The 19,331-nt window shown below is 40.5% G+C and overlaps 1 protein-coding gene across 10 annotated transcripts in view; it reads right to left on the bottom strand.

Annotated features, from left to right (window-relative positions):
- Positions 1–250: 250 nt before the first annotated feature.
- The window catches only part of LOC117410065 (uncharacterized), a 39,010-nt gene continuing 19,929 nt past the window's right edge, over positions 251–19,331 (bottom strand). For 4 of the 10 annotated variants that reach the window (XM_059018873.1, XM_059018874.1, XM_059018872.1 and 1 more), the window contains 18 exons: positions 14,572–14,662; positions 12,301–12,417; positions 10,962–11,786; positions 10,517–10,705; positions 9,130–9,294; positions 8,531–8,656; positions 8,041–8,145; positions 7,564–7,707; positions 6,607–6,732; positions 6,115–6,219; positions 5,633–5,776; positions 4,682–4,807; positions 4,349–4,474; positions 3,859–3,963; positions 3,382–3,525; positions 2,413–2,538; positions 1,991–2,269; positions 251–1,555 (listed from right to left, as the gene is read on the bottom strand). In XM_059018873.1, coding sequence (XP_058874856.1) covers positions 1,243–1,555; positions 1,991–2,269; positions 2,413–2,538; positions 3,382–3,525; positions 3,859–3,963; positions 4,349–4,474; positions 4,682–4,807; positions 5,633–5,776; positions 6,115–6,219; positions 6,607–6,732; positions 7,564–7,707; positions 8,041–8,145; positions 8,531–8,656; positions 9,130–9,294; positions 10,517–10,705; positions 10,962–11,786; positions 12,301–12,347 — 3,195 coding nt within the window. In that variant the 5' untranslated portion in view covers positions 12,348–12,417; positions 14,572–14,662 and the 3' untranslated portion in view covers positions 251–1,242. The remainder of the gene's footprint in view (positions 1,556–1,990; positions 2,270–2,412; positions 2,539–3,381; positions 3,526–3,858; positions 3,964–4,348; positions 4,475–4,681; positions 4,808–5,632; positions 5,777–6,114; positions 6,220–6,606; positions 6,733–7,563; positions 7,708–8,040; positions 8,146–8,530; positions 8,657–9,129; positions 9,295–10,516; positions 10,706–10,961; positions 11,787–12,300; positions 12,418–14,571; positions 14,663–19,331) is intronic. The other 6 variants (XM_059018878.1, XM_059018877.1, XM_059018876.1 and 3 more) reach the window with 3 other exon arrangements.

A 19,331-nucleotide genomic window follows, 5' to 3' on the forward strand; every position in this document is an offset into this window, starting at 1 on the left:
TGAAGTTCGCTGTGCAGCCATTTTACTCTACCAGTACTATACCGAGATTAATATCTGTAGTGGACAGTACTGTGTACAGTTGGTCTTGTTCAAGCGCACCAGAATAATTGACATGCGCAAATGTAACTTGGTTTCCTAACTAAAAACCTTGAATCCAAGTCGCTCCCCCCAAAACTGAACTTTTATTTTGGCCACAAAAGTGCATCTTAAATTCGAGTAAATATGGTAATTATTGTGATTCAGAACTCTGTTGTAGATTTCAACAAAGATATTTTATTCAATACAATCGAACAGTTGGGTATTCAATTTTCCCCAAGCACAGGTCATAACAGAATCAAAGATTGAATACACATGTGCGCCTTATTATACCATTCCTTAACCAATCAGAAAAAAGACATTCCCCTTTAATTACCTTTCTTAACCAACCAGAAAAGACAATAAGACCCTATACCCATTGTACTAGGACATGGTTTAAAAAGCACTTCATCTATATAGCCAGCAATGTTTGTTTAATTAATGAAGGGCGTTCTTGTGTATGGTTGCAAATGTACATATTGTGTGCAATGGTTAGATGATCTACAACGCTGGAATTGCCTTTCTGCTGCTGCTCTTTGTGTAGCCTTAAATATGAACGGTGATGCTGCTGCTGCTGCTGCTGCTGCTTCTGCCTGTACAGCCATATATATTTCCTGTGATTCTTTTGCTTCTGCTGGTCTCTGTGCTTCCGTGAACATTGCAAATGCTGCTTTTTCTGCTCCCAGTGCAACCTTAAACATTGATTGTGATGCAATTGCTGTTTTACGTGCAGCATTCACCATTAATAGTGATGCTGTTGCTTCTCTTTGTACTTCCCCGAACAGCACACCTGCCTCTGCTAGTCTTTGTGCAGCCTTAAACATTAGCTGTGATGCTGCTGCTGCTCTTTGTGCAACCTTACATATTACCATTGATGCTGCTGCTGCTTCCCATGCTTCACTGAACATTACATTTGTTTCTGCTGGTCTCTGTGCTTCCCTGAACATTAGCAGTGATGCTGCTGCTTCTGTGGCTCTCTGTGCTCCCATGAACATTTCATTTGCGTGTTCTGCTACCTGTGCAGCCTTCAACATTAACTGTGATGCTTCTGCTTCTGCTGGTGTCTGTACACCCTTCAACATTAACTGTGATGCTTCTGCTTCTGCTGGTGTCTGTACACCCTTCAACATTAACTGTGATGCTGCTGTTTCTGCTGCCTGTTCAGCCTCAAACATTACATGTGATGCTGTTTCTGCTGCCTGTGCAGTCACAGAAGTGAAATGGTTTCCTGAAGTTTGCCCTGTTGTTTATAAAGTCGCCATGTGCTGATGAGCTGACAGTTCCCTGGTTGTAAAAGTCAGGTCTCGCTGAGTTTTCTTTATTCACACTGCTATCAGGTTTCGAGTTGTGATTTGGCTGGGGTGTCTTGCGCTGGGTTGTCTTGCTCAGGGCTGGCTTGCGCTGTGTGTTCGGTTTTCCACTTGAGTTCACCAACGTATCAGATGCTGTCTCTGCAATGATCATTTCCTTTGCTGCCATTCTAGAAATAAAAAAAGGTCAAGAATGTGAAAAACCACCACTCCATCCTGGAACAATATAAACAAATCAGCGAAGGAAGTCATAGTAATGTTTCTCTCATTTTTTATTTCAAACATTTTAAACTTATTTTTGTAACAAGACAAGTTTTTCTTTAGGGTTTGGGCTAATAAACCCAGAGTTTACACGCATGTGGTAAGGTTAGGGACAACTGTGTATTTTAAGTTTTCTCAATAAGGAATTGGTGCAAGTTCATGAATCTACCCCAGTCACCTGTGTTTCTAGTTTAATGGTATTCACATTGCAATAAACATATCATGGATTCATTTAGTAATACAGTAATCTACAAAGTGTACAAGTGACAACAAAGCCAATGAATAACACGCAGAACACATTTAGGAAAGAACACGAGATTCCACATACGAAAGAAGTCTCTTACCTCGGAAGTGAAGGAGAAGCAGAAGCAGTTCTAGAGGCTTTTTCATTTAAGTTGATCAAATAGTCCTCTATGATACTAAAACGGTCTTCTATGTCTTCATAATAAGAGTCTTGACAGTAGACAGGAGTAGGAGCACTCCAAGAGGTTGTGTTTGGGCTGCTTTGAAGGTCATTAACCTCTAAAAAATGGTAATCTGTGAAGGTCATTTCAATTGTATCCAGCCAGCTGCTTCCAGTGTCATGTAAAGAGACAGGGGGAGCATCAGATCCAGCAGCAGCCCTGCAAACAACAGAGAACGCAAGAAGATGAGAAGCAGAAAGGTGGACTTATTTAGAAATTAATTATCTTTTGACAACATGTAAGCCGATAACATTAAGATTATATATTATAAATCTCTTACCTATATATTATAAATCTCTTACCTGCAAGGCTGAGAAGACTGGGGGTTTCCTGAGCTGAAGTTCAAAAACCTGTCCTCAGAGCAGTCACTGGCCACTGAGCTCACACTCGCCAGTGGACTGTCCATAGAGATGACACTCGCTGGGGCGCTACAAGAAGGAGAGACAGTCTAGATCAGTGCCTCTTAAACTTTTTTGTTCGCGGACCACCTGATTTTTTTTTTTGGTCGGCCCACACAATAAACAGTAGCTTACTGAAAAATAAGCACACAAAAAAATCATTATATTAAGAATAACCGCAGACTTACCTTTCTTTGTTTTAATAAGATGGGTGGGCTGTTTCTGTGAGCAAAGTTATTTTAAAACTGGAGTTTTAAAGAACGGTTCTACTTTTCATAACATGAATATATCGAGAGGGAAAAAAAACCTGATTCTATGCTGGTAATTCGGCTGGTCAAGAGTACTCAGTTTTGCTATGTTAGACCCCGTGCTAGTCTCTATCGCTCTGTAAACATAAACCTCAATGACATAAACCTGCTGACATAAACCTCAATGATAGCCTGTTAGTGACCAAGCATTTAAAAATGACAATAATGTATCTTTGTAATGCGTGGATAGTGAACTTTGTCTTTGCCTCCTTTTCTGTATCTTTTCATTATCAACAAAAATACATGATAGGCATTTTTACATGCTTGGTCACTAACAAGGCTAGCATTGCAGGTTATGTCAGCTGTGTTTACGGAGCGATTGAGATCAGCACGGAAGCTTCATTCATTTTAATTAATTACAATAAACGGAAACGTTGAAAACCTCCAGTTTAATGTTTATAACAAATAGAACCTTGTTTGAGGGACTATTTTTTCTCCAAAGTGGAAGGATATATAATAAAATTGTTCTTTTTTTATTTTATAATTGTATCCGTTTTATAAGAGTGAGAACACACTCCAGGGAGGGTAGAATTAATGAAAACAGAATATTTAAAATGTCTCTTACCTGCAAGGCTGAGAAGACTGGGGGTTTCCTGAGCTGAAGTTTATAAACCTGTCCTCAGAGCAGTCACTGGCCACTGAGCTCACACTCGCCAGTGGACTATCTACATAGGCCTCACTAGCTGCAGGGCTAGCCTTTGGCAAGGAGCTACAACGACAAGAAGAGACAGCTTAGATTAACCACCGATTCTGGGGATTGGATTCCCCAGTTTAAGCGCTGATCAGTTGAAAGTTCTGGTGACACGGACACGTTTAAACATGGGACTGCAGTTAACGCAATTGCCAAAATTCGGATCCCAATCATGCTCATGGAAACAAAGTATAAATGAAACCTGGGCACAACAGAAAGGCCAGTGTGCTGAGATCTGGGAGTGTGAACAGAGATAATGGAATTCAGCATCTCAGAGAGGATGAGGGCTTTAAAGCACAGGGGTTATAAGAGAAGAAGGAATTAAAACAAAGTACAAGTTAGGACTCCTACCTCTGACTGCTTCTCCTGATAAAAGCGTTTTTCCCTGGAAAAGGCTTTTTGAATGAGCTGTGGTCTCTCTGCAACCCTTCATTCATCCTGCTGCTTCCACAGTGCCTATCATGAGAGAATACAAGTGACTCCTGAAACAGTGAAGCTCACAACATAACATAAAGCAGCAAGACAGACTGAAGAGACAAGCACTGCTTCCTCTGTTCCAGCGATATCAAACTCACAAGCCGCCCCCTTTACAAAACCCAACCACATGAAAAGACAGCCATGTGTCCTTATTACATTCCGCAGCCTAACCACACGATGTGTTCTTATTAAAACATTTAGATCAGAACCCTGCTACATGAATAACTAATTCAGTAACAAAACTACATCTCTGGCCCCAGCCCACTAAAACAGGGAAAGCCAAAAGGCCAGTGAGGGACCTGAGCACAGGGGGAAGAAGAGAATTTGCAATTCATGGAAACAGAACATTTAAAAAGTCTCTTACCTGCAAGGCTGAGAAGACTGGGGGTTTCCTGAGCTGAAGTTCAAAAACCTGTCCTCAGAGCAGTCACTGGCCACTGAGCTCACACTAGCCATAGGGCTGTCCATAGAGATAACCCTTGCTGGGGAGCTACAAGAAGGAGAGACAGTCGAGATTAAACACACTGATCCTGGGGATTTAGTTCCACAGGTGAGGGGGTGGGGTGCATATCGAAGCCCAGGCCCCAGCACACTACTCCATCTGCCACCTGCCTCGACCTGGTGGTAAAAGAGAACTGTGGTGGGTTTGGGAGAGGGAGGGTAGTATTAATGAAAGCAGAATAAAAATGGATGTTACCTGCAAGGCTGAGAAGACTGGGGGTTTCCTGAGCTGAAGTTTATAAACCTGTCCTCAGAGCAGTCACTGGCCACTGAGCTCACACTAGCCATTGGGCTGTCCATAGAGATGACCCTTGCTGGGGAGCTACAAGAAGGAGAGACAGCCTAGATCAGTGCCTCTTAAACTTTTTTGTTCGTGGACCACCTGATTTTTTTTTTTTTTTATCTGGGCGGACCACACAATAAACAGTAGCTTACTGAAAAATAACCACACAAAAAAATAATATTAAGAATAACCGCAGACTTACCGTTCTGTGTTTTAATACGATGGGTGGGCTGTTTCTGTGAGCAAAGTTATTTTAAAAATTGGAGTTTTAAAGAACGGTTCTACTTTTCATAACATGAATATACATGAAAAAACCTGATTCTATGCTGGTAATTCGGCTGGTCAAGAGTACTCAGTTTTGCTATGTTAGCCTCTGTGCTGGTCTCAATCGCTCTGTAAACAGTGCTGACATAAACCTCAATGATAGCCTGTTCGTTTTCAAGCATTTAAAAATGACAATAATGTATCTTTGTAATGCGTGGATAGTGAACTTTGTCTTTGCCTCCTTTTCTGTATCTTTTCATTATCAACAAAAATACATGATTGGCATTTTTACATGCTTGGTCACTAACAAGGCTAACATTGCAGGTTATTATGTCAGCTCTGTTTACGGAGCAATTGAGATCAGCACAGAAGCTTCATTCATTTTAATTCATTACAATAAATGGAAACGTTGAAAACCTCCAGTTTAATGTTTATAACAAATAGAACCTTGTTTGAGGGACTATTTTTTCTCCAAAGTGGAAGGATATATAATAAAATTGTTCTTTTTTTATTTTATAATTGTATCCGTTTTATAAGAGTGAGAACACACTCCAGGGAGGGTAGAATTAATGAAAACAGAATATTTAAAATGTCTCTTACCTGCAAGGCTGAGAAGACTGGGGGTTTCCTGAGCTGAAGTTCAAAAACCTGTCCTCAGAGCAGTCACTGGCCACTGAGCTCACACTCGCCAGTGGACTATCTACATAGGCCTCACTTGCTGCAGGGCTAGCCTTTGGCAAGGAGCTACAACGACAAGAAGAGACAGCTTAGATTAACCACCGATTCTGGGGATTGGATTCCCCAGTTTAAGCGCTGATCAGTTGAAAGTTCTGGTGACACGGACACGTTTAAACATGGGACTGCAGTTAACGCAATTGCCAAAATTCAGATCCAAATCATCCTCATGGAAACAAAGTATAAATGAAACCTGGGCACAACAGAAAGGCCAGTGTGCTGAGATCTGGGAGTGTGAACAGAGATAATGGAATTCAGTATCTCAGAGAGGATGAGGGCTTTAAAGCACAGGGGTTATAAGAGAAGAAGGAATTAAAAACAGACACAGTACAGGTTAGGACTCCTACCTCTGACTGCTTCTCCCTATAAAAGCGTTTTTCCCTGGAAAAGGCTTTTTGAATGAGCTGTGGTCTCTCTGCAACCCTTCATTCATCCTGCTGCTTCCACAGTGCCTATCATGAGAGAATACAAGTGACTCCTGAAACAGTGAAGCTCACAACATAACATAAAGCAGCAAGACAGACTGAAGAGACAAGCACTGCTTCCTCTGTTCCAGCGATATCAAACTCACAAGCCGCCCCCTTTACAAAACCCAACCACATGAAAAGACAGCCATGTGTCCTTATTACATTCCGCAGCCTAACCACACGATGTGTTCTTATTAAAACATTTAGATCAGAACCCTGCTACATGAATAACTAATTCAGTAACAAAACTACATCTCTGGCCCCAGCCCACTAAAACCAGGGCAAAGCCAAAAGGTCAGTGAGGGACCTGAGCACAGGGGGAAGAAGAGAATTTCAAATGCATGGAAACAGAACATTTAAAAAGTCTCTTACCTGCAAGGCTGAGAAGACTGGGGGTTTCCTGAGCTGAAGTTCAAAAACCTGTCCTCAGAGCAGTCACTGGCCACTGAGCTCACACTCGCCAACGGGCTGTCCATAGAGATGACCCTTGCTGGGGCGCTACAAGAAGGAGAGACAGTCTAGATCAGTGCCTCTTAAACTTTTTTGTTCGCGGACCACCTGATTTTTTTTTTTTTTTTATCTGGTCGGCCCACACAATAAACAGTAGCTTACTGAAAAATAACCACACAAAAAAATCATTATATTAAGAATAACCACAGACTTACCTTTCTTTGTTTTAATACGATGGGTGGGCTGTTTCTGTGAGCAAAGTTATTTTAAAACTGGAGTTTTAAAGAACGGTTCTACTTTTCATAACATGAATATACCGAGAGGGAAAAAAAAAAGATTCTATGCTGGTAATTCGGCTGGTTAAGAGTACTCAGTTTTGTTATGTTAGACCCCGTGCTAGTCTCTATCGCTCTGTAAACAGTGCTGACATAAACCTCAATGATAGCCTGTTAGTGACCAAGCATTTAAAAATGACAATAATGTATCTTTGTAATGCGTGGATAGTGAACTTTGTCTTTGCCTCCTTTTCTGTATCTTTTCATTATCAACAAAAATACATGATAGGCATTTTTACATGCTTGGTCACTAACAAGGCTAGCATTGCAGGTTATGTCAGCTGTGTTTACGGAGCGATTGAGATCAGCACGGAAGCTTCATTCATTTTAATTAATTACAATAAACGGAAACGTTGAAAACCTCCAGTTTAATGTTTATAACAAATAGAACCTTGTTTGAGGGACTATTTTTTCTCCAAAGTGGAAGGATATATAATAAAATTGTTCTTTTTTTATTTTATAATTGTATCCGTTTTATAAGAGTGAGAACACACTCCAGGGAGGGTAGAATTAATGAAAACAGAATATTTAAAATGTCTCTTACCTGCAAGGCTGAGAAGACTGGGGGTTTCCTGAGCTGAAGTTTATAAACCTGTCCTCAGAGCAGTCACTGGCCACTGAGCTCACACTCGCCAGTGGACTATCTACATAGGCCTCACTAGCTGCAGGGCTAGCCTTTGGCAAGGAGCTACAACGACAAGAAGAGACAGCTTAGATTAACCACCGATTCTGGGGATTGGATTCCCCAGTTTAAGCGCTGATCAGTTGAAAGTTCTGGTGACACGGACACGTTTAAACATGGGACTGCAGTTAACGCAATTGCCAAAATTCGGATCCCAATCATGCTCATGGAAACAAAGTATAAATGAAACCTGGGCACAACAGAAAGGCCAGTGTGCTGAGATCTGGGAGTGTGAACAGAGATAATGGAATTCAGCATCTCAGAGAGGATGAGGGCTTTAAAGCACAGGGGTTATAAGAGAAGAAGGAATTAAAACAAAGTACAAGTTAGGACTCCTACCTCTGACTGCTTCTCCTGATAAAAGCGTTTTTCCCTGGAAAAGGCTTTTTGAATGAGCTGTGGTCTCTCTGCAACCCTTCATTCATCCTGCTGCTTCCACAGTGCCTATCATGAGAGAATACAAGTGACTCCTGAAACAGTGAAGCTCACAACATAACATAAAGCAGCAAGACAGACTGAAGAGACAAGCACTGCTTCCTCTGTTCCAGCGATATCAAACTCACAAGCCGCCCCCTTTACAAAACCCAACCACATGAAAAGACAGCCATGTGTCCTTATTACATTCCGCAGCCTAACCACACGATGTGTTCTTATTAAAACATTTAGATCAGAACCCTGCTACATGAATAACTAATTCAGTAACAAAACTACATCTCTGGCCCCAGCCCACTAAAACAGGGAAACCCAAAAGGCCAGTGAGGGACCTGAGCACAGGGGGAAGAAGAGAATTTTCAATGCATGGAAACAGAACATTTAAAAAGTCTCTTACCTGCAAGGCTGAGAAGACTGGGGGTTTCCTGAGCTGAAGTTTATAAACCTGTCCTCAGAGCAGTCACTGGCCACTGAGCTCACACTAGCCATTGGGCTGTCCATAGAGATGACCCTTGCTGGGGAGCTACAAGAAGGAGAGACAGTCAAGATTAAACACACTGATCCTGGGGATTTAGTTCCACAGGTGAGGGGGAGGGGGGACACATCGAAGCCCAGGCCCCAGCACACTACTCCATCTGCAATTTGCCACCTGCCTTCAGTTGGTAAGACTATGATTCTGTTTCATTAATAATGTAAAAAATATATATATATATATATATATATATATATATATATATATATATTTTAGCTCAAAGAGCCAGCTATATATATATATATATATATATATATGTATTTCTTATTTTTAATTCAAACCGAACACAAAAAGCAAGTTTAGTTAAATTTGCTTTTCCCGTATTCAAAATCTTAATGCTTTGTTGCAAAAATGTTATAACCTGTTTTGCAAATAGTTTCCTGTTAATTATGATTAAATTAAATCAATTTAACATCACTCGTTGTTTGTGTTCGGTTTGAATTAAAAATAAGGAGCTGCCTTACCTTGGAGGCAGAAGAGAAGCCGTGAAAGAGTCTTTTTCATTCAAGTTGTTAAGATCATCCTTCGAGATCCTTTCCAGGTCTTCCGGGTACTCTTTAATGAAGTTTCTTACATAGGTAGCCAGCTGGCTAAAAGCATGGACCTCTTCAGATCCAGCAGCAGCAGCCCTGCAAGCAGTGGAGAGCACAGCAAGATGAGAAGCGGTTTACTGAGAAATTCATCTGCCAAACAAGACCATAGCAGCAAGGTGGGCTTGCTAAGGTTGAGTAGCTCTGTCTCTGTCTCACTGTTATCAAATTCACAGTTACAGTTTGTAAACCAGCTGCAGTAAACTTAACGGTACTCTTGAAACTATGGGAGAGACAAAATACATGTATAATAAAATTAACATGAAAAAAGAAAAAAAAAAACAATACCTTTCAAATGGACATTAAAAATTGTTTCACATTTACTATTGTACCAAATAGTACATAATATTATTTTCTATTGAGGTAGAAACATTAATTCGATACATAAAGACACGTGCTTCCAAAAACGTCATGGCTAATAATTATAAAGCATGATCTTAAGCACACACCAACTGCCATTGTGACATGCGACTGCAACATAATACAACAATGTATGGGGGGGTGGGGGGTGGGGGGTGGGGGGGTGATCCAGACTTGTCAGCTGCTTAATACTGCGTTATAGTTTATGAATTTTATACACCTTTATTAGTAGTAAATTTAACAGAGGTGTTTACACGTTTAAAGGTGGCAGCCTTATTCAGAAGCCTAGCAGCATCTTAGAGTGTGAACTACGACAATGGTCTTGTCATGGGGTACTCCCCGCCCCCGTGCATATTATGATTTGTATTTTGTTTTTGTTCTATTATGTTCGGCAAGAGGAGCGAGTTGCTGTCCACTATTATTATTATTTTAAAATACCTTGTGAGAATGCATGGCTGTCGGCTAGTAATTACTGAATTAGCTGACAGTCATGCATCTTTAGTAAACTCGTGCAGACTACGGCCGAGGGGTTACCAAGATAATTAATAGCCAGTTAATCCCTCAGCAAGAATATAAAAGAGCTGCAGCTTTGGTTGCAACGGGTTGAGAGTTCAGGAGTAGAAAACGAGAGTCGGAGAGAGGAGGTAAAGCAATAATATAAAAATAACAATTGCTACTTGTGCTGGAACAACCAGCAAGATACTTGTTGTCATTATTGTTTGTTTGTTTATTTTGGCCCTTGTGCCTTTTGCTTTCAGTGTTTTGTTTAAATATTTTATTTGTTTATTAAATAAAAGAAAACCGAGTGCATTTGCGTCTTGCCCCATAATACTGCTGTGTACTGGATTCATTTCCTGGCCTGACATCACCTCTCAAGCCATTCTTGTTACAGGCTTCTTACCTCCGATGAGAAGCCATCAAAAAGGTTTTTAAAGAGGTTTTTTCAAGGACTTCCATTTCCACTTCTGTGGTGATGTTTTCAGAGCCATTAACCCTGCTTCTTCCAGAGGTGAAGCTCAGTATCCAGTCCACAGAGCAGTCACTGGTTGCTGAGTTCACAGGAGCTAATGGGCTACCCAATGTCTGGGACCTACAACATAAAGAAAAATCAGCTTAGATTTCAAACCCTCATACTGAGTGTAAGATGTCACTGACTCTCAGATCAGCTGGCAGAATCTCACATTAAACCCAATGGAGACGCTACACTCAGATAATCAAATTATCAGAATACAGCTTCAAATATGAAGTTAAAAACATGTTATAGATTTTTAAATACAGTCCGGACACAGTTCATGTGGTTCTGCAGACACTGATAAAAACAAACAGAGTAATATAAAGTTTCTTACCTCTGAGGCTTTTGTGGGCTGACTCTTCTGACTGAGTCGATACTTGGACTATCTACAGGGCAGTCACTTGCCTCAGGGCTATCCACAGAGCAGCGAGTTGTCTCGGGGCTACCCACAGAGCAGCGACTTGTTGCTGAGGTCACTCTTGCCTCAGGGCTTTTCCTGGACCCCACTGACCTGCCCTTAGAGTAGTCTCTTTTATTCAAAAGGGCCTTTCTCCACATGTAGGTCCGTCTTTCCAATAATTTCTTGAATATTTTTTTAAACGACTCGTCATCCATCGTCCTGTTTCCATGGTGCTGGTCATGTGAGGAGACAGATGGCTCTGGGTTGGAGTTCTCTGTCCTGCTCACAGACGTATCACTTTCCATTGGTCTGTCCACAGAGCAGTCACTTGCCAATTTGCTATCAACAGAACAGTCAGTTTCCAAAGCACCTTCCAAAGAGTTGACACTTTCTGCTGGGCTACCAGCAGAGCAGTCACTTCCCAGTGCGCTATCCACAGAGCAGTCACTTCCCAGTGCGCTATCCACAGAGCAGTCACTTCCCAGTGCGCTATCCACAGAGCAGTCACTTTCCAGTGCACTATCCACGGAGCAGTCACTTGCTTCTGAGCTGACACTCCCCCTCCGCTGGCGCCGGACTCTCTTTGGTGAGCAGTCATCTCTCTCTAGCCTGTCCTCAGAGCTGTCTCTTGCAGTTGAAGAGGGTTTCTTCCTCTTGCGTGCTCGATGATCGAATGGCATCCCAGGAAGTTCTTCCTTATAACCCGTCTTCATGCTTCCAGAGTGCCTGGCGTTTAAATCTCTTTCTTTCCGTTCAGCCCTGCAAACAATAGAGAGAGTACAACAATATGAGAAGCAGCATTGCTCTAATGTAAAGCTTACCAGCCTAAGAAGATGATGAAAATGAGAGTTAAGAAGTGAGAAGTCAAGGAGATTTTTCTCTGTCTGTGTCAGGGGTCTCCAGCCCTGGTCCTGGAGAGCTGGTTTTCGTTTCAACCAATCTCTCAGTTACTTAATTGAACCAAGGAGGGTCGTGGGTTCAATCCCAGGTGGGGGACACTGCTGCTGTACCCTTGAGCAAGGTACTTTACCTAGATTGCTCCAGTAAAAACCCAACTGTATAAATGGGGAATTGTATGTAAAAAATAATGTGATATCTTGTAACAATTGTAAGTTGCCCTGGATAAGGGCGTCTGCTAAGAAATTAATAATAATAATAATAATAATAATAATAATAATAATGTAACAGAGGTACTGGTATAAATTTGTATCATGTATGGGGGGGGGGTTAGAAGGGAATTCTGAATCTATAAACACAGAATAAAGTCTCTTACTTCCCAGGCTGAGGACGATCCATGAAATAGTTTTCTGTACGCTTCATCTTGCTGCTTCTTCAGTGCCAGTCCTGTGAGGAGACGAATGGCACTTCAGATCCAGCAGCAACAACAGCTCTGCAAGCAATGGAGAGCACAGCAACATGATTAGCAGCGTAATGGAGAGTTTCTTTTGGTAAACTGCTAAGCAAAGCTTATAGGCTTCACCCACTGAATCTCACCTGTTTAATTAGGCTCTGCTTCCCTGTAAACAATTTTAAATATTTCAATGTAAAATAAAACTAGAACAGGGAAGAGGCTAATGAGCATGTCGCATGTTAGTGTTGGTTTGAATAACTGGTTCATATGTAGGGCATATTTATATAGTGTTGTTGCTGTTTATATAGTGTTGTTGCTGTTATTTGAAATCCTACACAAGCTGCTTACGGACTCCTCTGGTGAACGGTAGCTACAGTATATTTGGAGTATATTTTGGAGCAAATTTGCATTCTGCCTTAATCAAACAAGCATATCATTGAAGACTTGTAGATCTTGTTATCCGCATCACTTGTCAGATGTTAAAACTGGTTATTTCATTATGATTTGATTAAACGTGATCTGTTATTATGCAATACAATTACCTTGCCCAGAAAAAAAATCACGCAGCTGCCTCTGTTTCAGGAAAAAAAAGCCAAGTTATTATGACGTGTCACCTTAAATAATAAACCACGCAGCTTGATAAAGACACATGGGAATACGAACCATTAGCATTACTGGCAGTCTAGTTTTTAAAGGGCACTAAGCTTTGCTGAAGAGAAGGACTCACCTTGGAGCCCCCTCCCCCCGCCCCCCAGTTGTATGTTTATATCTAAGGGGGCACCAGTTTGGCGTTGAAATATATTGTCAGATAAAAAGTCAGAAATATCGTGCCTTGTAAAACGGAACGCAAAATATTTTCTTCACCAGGCTTCCAAATGATAGATGAGCCTCCAATTAAAATGCCACTTGTTTTCTGTATATTGATGTCAGTAAATCTGTGTTTCTACAACAGGTTAAACCCGAGGCTAGCTTCTCCACACACACACACACATATATTATATATATATATATATATTATATATATATATATATATATATATATATATATATATATATATATATATATATAAATATATATATATATATATATATATATATATATATAGATAGATAGATAGATAGATAGATAGATAGATAGATAATGTGTTATTTTGCAGACACAGAACAAAGGTATTCTAATTAGACAGTGTAAGTATTTAACTTACTAAAAGTGTCTGATTAATAAGATGCGAAACACTGAAACTGAAACAGTGTGAATGTTATTCAAACGATGCTATGTAGCTTGTAGAACAGCCCTCCCAGTTCTCTTGCAAAAAAACACTATATAGCATGTATTTATTTAATTTTTTTAAAAGTGCTACAGTTAATATTGACACGAATTATTGAACCGCAGTATCGCCGATTAAAAATTCAGTTTTTAATCTGAGACAAAATGTACTACGTTCGATTCATAACTATTTTTAGTAAGTTCAGCAAAACATTTAAAGATGTATTTTTATTATGTAAGAGAAAGTGAAAAAAAAAAGTGCAACAACCGCATGCCACCGCCAGATGGCGCTGAGCTCGTGTAAACAACAGACGGTAAGTGGCGTCGGTCGATATGAACTCCACACCCTGGTTGGGTATTAATGTTTGGTTGTGACTGTAAGAAAGTATAATTTTTTTTAAATTCACTGCTTATTTAATACTTTACAATTAGTAATGTGAGGTTGTCTTTTTGTAAAGTGCTGAAATAGTCTAATCCCACGACACAGTTAAGGGTCTTTCCGTGGAGAGTTGAACAAATCTAATTAATTCACAGGATTTCTGTACGTTGGAAAGGACATTATAGTTTCATGAATTTTACATAGTTTAAATAATTCCTGTTGAAGAAAAATGATATAAATAAATAAACACATTTACTGGTTATTTGTAATATTTAATAATAATCTCCAATATAAGAATTTTAGAAAACTACGTCTTCAACAACTTAACAAAATTGAAAGAATAGGTCTACAAGTCCCAATAATGTCAGCAAAACATATTTTAATAAACACGATCTTGGAAACCATTTTGGCTATCTTTAGACCTTGTGCTCTTGCATTGTTTTCTCTTGTGCTGTTTTTAAATTGCAGTCGCTTAGCTCAGTTTCTCTCCCCTCACACACTCACACGCTTCTCAGTTTAAAACATGCAAACACATCTCTGTTCTTACCGTTTTTATTCTTTACTCGGATACCTTCTTTTCAGTGTCCTCCGTTGTTCATAAAATGGCGATGTTGTGTGCTCTCTTTTTAGTTTCACTTCTGCAAAGTAACGTATATGGAAATGTTTTCTCTATGAGTCATTCAGGATGTGGGTTGTTGCCAAACCCTGTTGCGCAGTAAATTCTGTTTACTGCTTTAGCAAAGAAGCATATCATTGAGTACAATCTTGTGCGCATTACTCAGTATCCAATGCAAAGCGCTCCTGTTGAATGTTGGTATGTTTTAGGGCGATATGTTTTATCCAACTTAAGACTTTTGTCTGACTTTGTTATTTTTCGTTTTGAAGCTCATGAAAATACATGCAAATAAAGACTGCTGAAAATATTCTTTAAAAAAAAAGTGTGGAAAAATGCGACTCCCATGAAGCGCAAGAATACAATGAATTAAATAATAATAATAATAATAATAATAATAATAATAATAATAATAATAATAAAAGATTTGAAATTCACAGCATTTCTGAATGTATGGATCATCGTGTTAATAAAGACATTACAATTAGTTTAAAGAAAAGCTGGACGAGAGAAATAATGTGTGTGTGTGTGTGTGTCTCTGTGTGTGTGTGTCTCTGTGTGTGTGTGTGTGCGTGTGTGTGTGTGTGTGTCTCTGTGTGTGTGTGTGTGCGTGTGTGTGTGTGTGTGTGTGTGTCTCTGTGTGTGTGTGTGTGTGTCAGTGTGTGTGTGTGTGTGTGTGCGTGTGTGTGTGTGTGTCTCTGTGTGTGTGTGTGTCAGTGTGTGTGTGTCTCTGTGTGTGTGTGTGTGTGTGTCAGTGTGTGCGTGTGTGTGTGTGTGTGTCTCTGTGTGTGTCAGTGTGTGTGTGCGTGTGTGTGTGTGTGTCTCTGTGTGTGTGTGTGTGTGTCAGTGTGTGTGTGTCTCTGTGTGTGTGTGTGTGTGTGTCAGTGTGTGTGTGTGTGTGCGTGTGTGTGTGTGTGTCTCTGTGTGTGTGTGTGTGTGTGTCAGTGTGTGTGTGTGTGTGTGTGTGTGTGTGTGTGTGTGCGTGTGTGTGTCAGATATCAAAGTGGATTTAAAAAAACGTGACATTGATGATGCGGTCAGAAACCAGACTTTTTAATTTACAGCCAAACTTGATTGTGTCAGATTTGTTAGACAGTCTGTAATAAAATGGTTGAATTGTTATTGTCGCTACGTGCAGGTATCACAAAGTCCACAAACAAAACAAAACGTTACAATAAATTAATTTCGCACCGTATAAAACTGAGCTGATTTTGCCAGTGCTTGCTAGTCTATTAATCGCGTTTGAAATGATTTGGAATCAAATTAAAGCATTTTAGTTTCGGCTTTATTGTTAAAGATTTCATACGTGGCAATACTGCCCTATAATTACTGCACGATACTGTGATCGTTCCACTGTGTTATATTGTGAACCATAGCAAAGTTTTAAAACTCAGAGACAGCAAATGCTTATCGTAAAATGTAACCGATGCCTTAAATGAAGGGCCATATAAGAACGATACTGCAACTGATTAGAAGGCCGCCTTTGTTCTCCAAGTTGCTGCAGTTACATTGTAGATGCTGTAACGAGTTACTGTAAGTGAGATAGGGGCATGATTTATTTTAATTTGAAACCAGGTTTTAGGTGATTTCTTGTCGGAATTTAAGAATGAAAATGTCTAGCAATATTAACCCTAAAGCCATGTATTCAAAGACATAAATAAAAATGTGTATTTTTTAAAATCTGTTTTGTTCTTAGAATTTAACATCGAGCAGCTCTTTCTGACCTAATTTTTCCTGTTTTTTTAAAAAAAAATTTCTTTTCGCTTTACCTTGGAAAATATGTTGTGTTTCTGAAAGGGGAATCCACCCACTAATCACATACGTACGTACTCACACTGTTCCTATAAATAGCCCTCTCGTCTACGCCTCCTCGTCGTTTCTCTGTTTGGTCCCCCTCCTCCTCCTCCCTGCCTCCTCCGTGCAGCGTGCCTTGTCTAGGGGGAAGGTGACCCAGAGTGCCACTTGTCCTGTCTGCTGGCATTAGTCATCATTCAATCAGTATGCATTACATCATAGTTCAGGGCGGCTATCGAGCTCCAATGGACAAGGCCATGGGCAAAATAATTTTACGTTTCATTACGGGCATATTCATTTGTCAAAATGCATTAAAGAATTGTTCATTTCAAATCTTGTGGATGTCTCCTTTCTGAATGTGGTGCGTTGCTACAAATCACATACGTGAATGTTTTATATTCTGGCAGTGAGAGTTACAGTGGCTAGCTACACAAAACGAACTTGCAACACCAGATATACGTGGTATTTGTCAACAGGCTGTCCCGCGGGATTCATTTGTATGCCACTGCCATGGCCGATCGAGGAGTTGTGAAGTATCCTGCACTTCACGTGCACGCGTGCGCAGTTGTGAGACAGACGGCAGATACAATAGATAGTTGTGGCTCCCAAGTGGCGCATCCAGTAAAGGCGCTCCGCGTGGAGTGCAGGATGCGCTCTATAGCCTGGAGGTCGCCGTTTCGAGTCCAGGCTATTCCACGGCTGACCGTGGACGGGAGCTCCCAGGGGGCGGCGCTCAATTGGCCGAGCGTTTAGGTCAGCCAGGGGGTCGTCTATTCACCGCGCACCAGCGCCCCCCTGTGGTCTGGCCGGGCTCCTGCAGGCTTGCCTGTAAGCTGCCCCAGAGCTGCGTTGTCCTCCGACGCTGTAGCTCTGAGGCGGCTGCACGGTGAGTCTGCAGAGTGTAAAGAAGCGGGCGGCTGATGGCACACGCTTCGGAGGACAGCGTGGGTTCATCTTCGCCCCTCCCGAGTCAGCGTTATAAATTGATTGGTGTATGAACCAGCCTATACACGGCATTATCTTTAATTTAACCAGTGTCTGTCACCCAGGGCGACCCCGCTTTATCAAAAGCTGTGTGAAATCGGGTTGCCGACCCGCATGACACTGGGTCCACATGCCAGTGTGAAAGGGGCTTTAGACTGAGGCCGTGTCCACACTACATAACCGATCTGGAGAACTGTACTCAAAAACGTTTGAATTAATCCAGTTTAAAGCGTCCACACTGGAGTACCGTTTGACATTTAGTCGGGCTTACTGCGTCCACACACTTTTAAAATGTTCCTAGCAGCGCAATGGACTGTGGGACTGCATGTGACATTAATCCCCCATGCACGGGATTTTATGTTTACAACCCGGCACATATGGAGCCTGTGCCGACGGAAGACACGGCGCTTCTAGCATGAACGTTATGGCTTTGTTTCTTAAAAACACAAGGTACATTTTATCATAATGTGTGCGTTTCGTTTTGAACTCTGAAGTTCTCCTTGACCGATTTCATCACTCCAGATATCAAGGTGCCTTGATCACGTCGCTCCGCGATCCACCATTTTACAACAAGCCCCAGGTATTGTATACGGCAGGCCCACCAAGAGGACGGGGAAATTTCCGCTCCAAAGGGGGCCCAACGCCCAGAAGGGGGGCCCTGGAAGGGGGAACTTGTATATAAAATATTTTAAAATAACTAGTCCTGCACAAGACCCTTTGCGTTCCCACCACATTAAAAGAAACACTCCCGTCCTGCACACCGAGCCGATGTGCTTCTGTGGTGTAACGATTGTGTATCCAGCGCTGTCAAACACTTCCTTTCACACGATGATTTGAACTTTCGCATTTCATATTTTAATAAAGAAAACCTCCCGTCCTGCCCACCGAGCCGATGTGCTTCTGTGGTGTAATGATTGTGTATCCAGCGCTGTCAAACACTTCCTTTCACACGATGATTTGAACTTTCACATTTCATATTATACTACACCAAAAAGCTGAAAAAATGCATAGCAATTTTATGTATTTTTTAAAGACTTTTACAAACTTTAAAATATCCCTAAAGTTTCACAATATATACCACAGTATAAATTATTCTATTAGGTCTATAATTTGCTCAAAACAACGTGGTGCAGCAGTTTGTCAGAAAAATTGTTTTGTGTAAAATAAATAAAGTACTTTCTTCAGCGGGTGGTAAACACAATTACAGAATGATCCGTTATATCGCTTAAAATACAAATACATTTACCAATACAGGCTATTAGTTAAGAGCAGAGAGGAGTGGTTTATTTTGGGCACGGGATAAATAAAATAGTGTATAGCAACACCATTAAAATGTAGTTTATGCTAAAAACGTATGTTATTTGATGTTAAGTAAGCTTCCAATTAATGACTTACACGTGGAGTTTGTACAAAAAATATATTTATTCACTTACCTAAAAAAAAGTTTGAATACTGTAAATAACTTAATCATTCAGGGAGTGTTTAATCTTTTACAGTTTTACTTTTATTATTACAATACAGAAACTGTTTGACCAATCCACTCATCTTGAGTCCTAGGTACTTTCTAAGTGAGAGACTGGCATAATACAAAAATTCCTAAGTGTTTATTAACCTTAAAAAAGAAAATGGGGTTTACCCCACTTCACTTACTTACTACCATCATTTATTTCAAACTGCTTTAGACCCAGAAGCTTGGTTTAGCTCAGGCTGGTTTCACATTGAATGGTTCTCGGTACCGAAATGCAAATGCAGTTTCATTAAATACATACCATAATTTTTTTTTGAAGTAAGCTGTTTCGTTTCTAGCTTAAAGTAATTTTTTATTTTAGTATTTCTACACACCTCTGTGATACCCGGGTATAGCTCACTTTCCTATTAATATTATTATGCATTACACTGTAATTAATAAGGTGATG

Source organism: Acipenser ruthenus, unplaced genomic scaffold (assembly GCF_902713425.1).
Source record: "Acipenser ruthenus unplaced genomic scaffold, fAciRut3.2 maternal haplotype, whole genome shotgun sequence".
NCBI lineage: Eukaryota > Metazoa > Chordata > Actinopteri > Acipenseriformes > Acipenseridae > Acipenser > Acipenser ruthenus.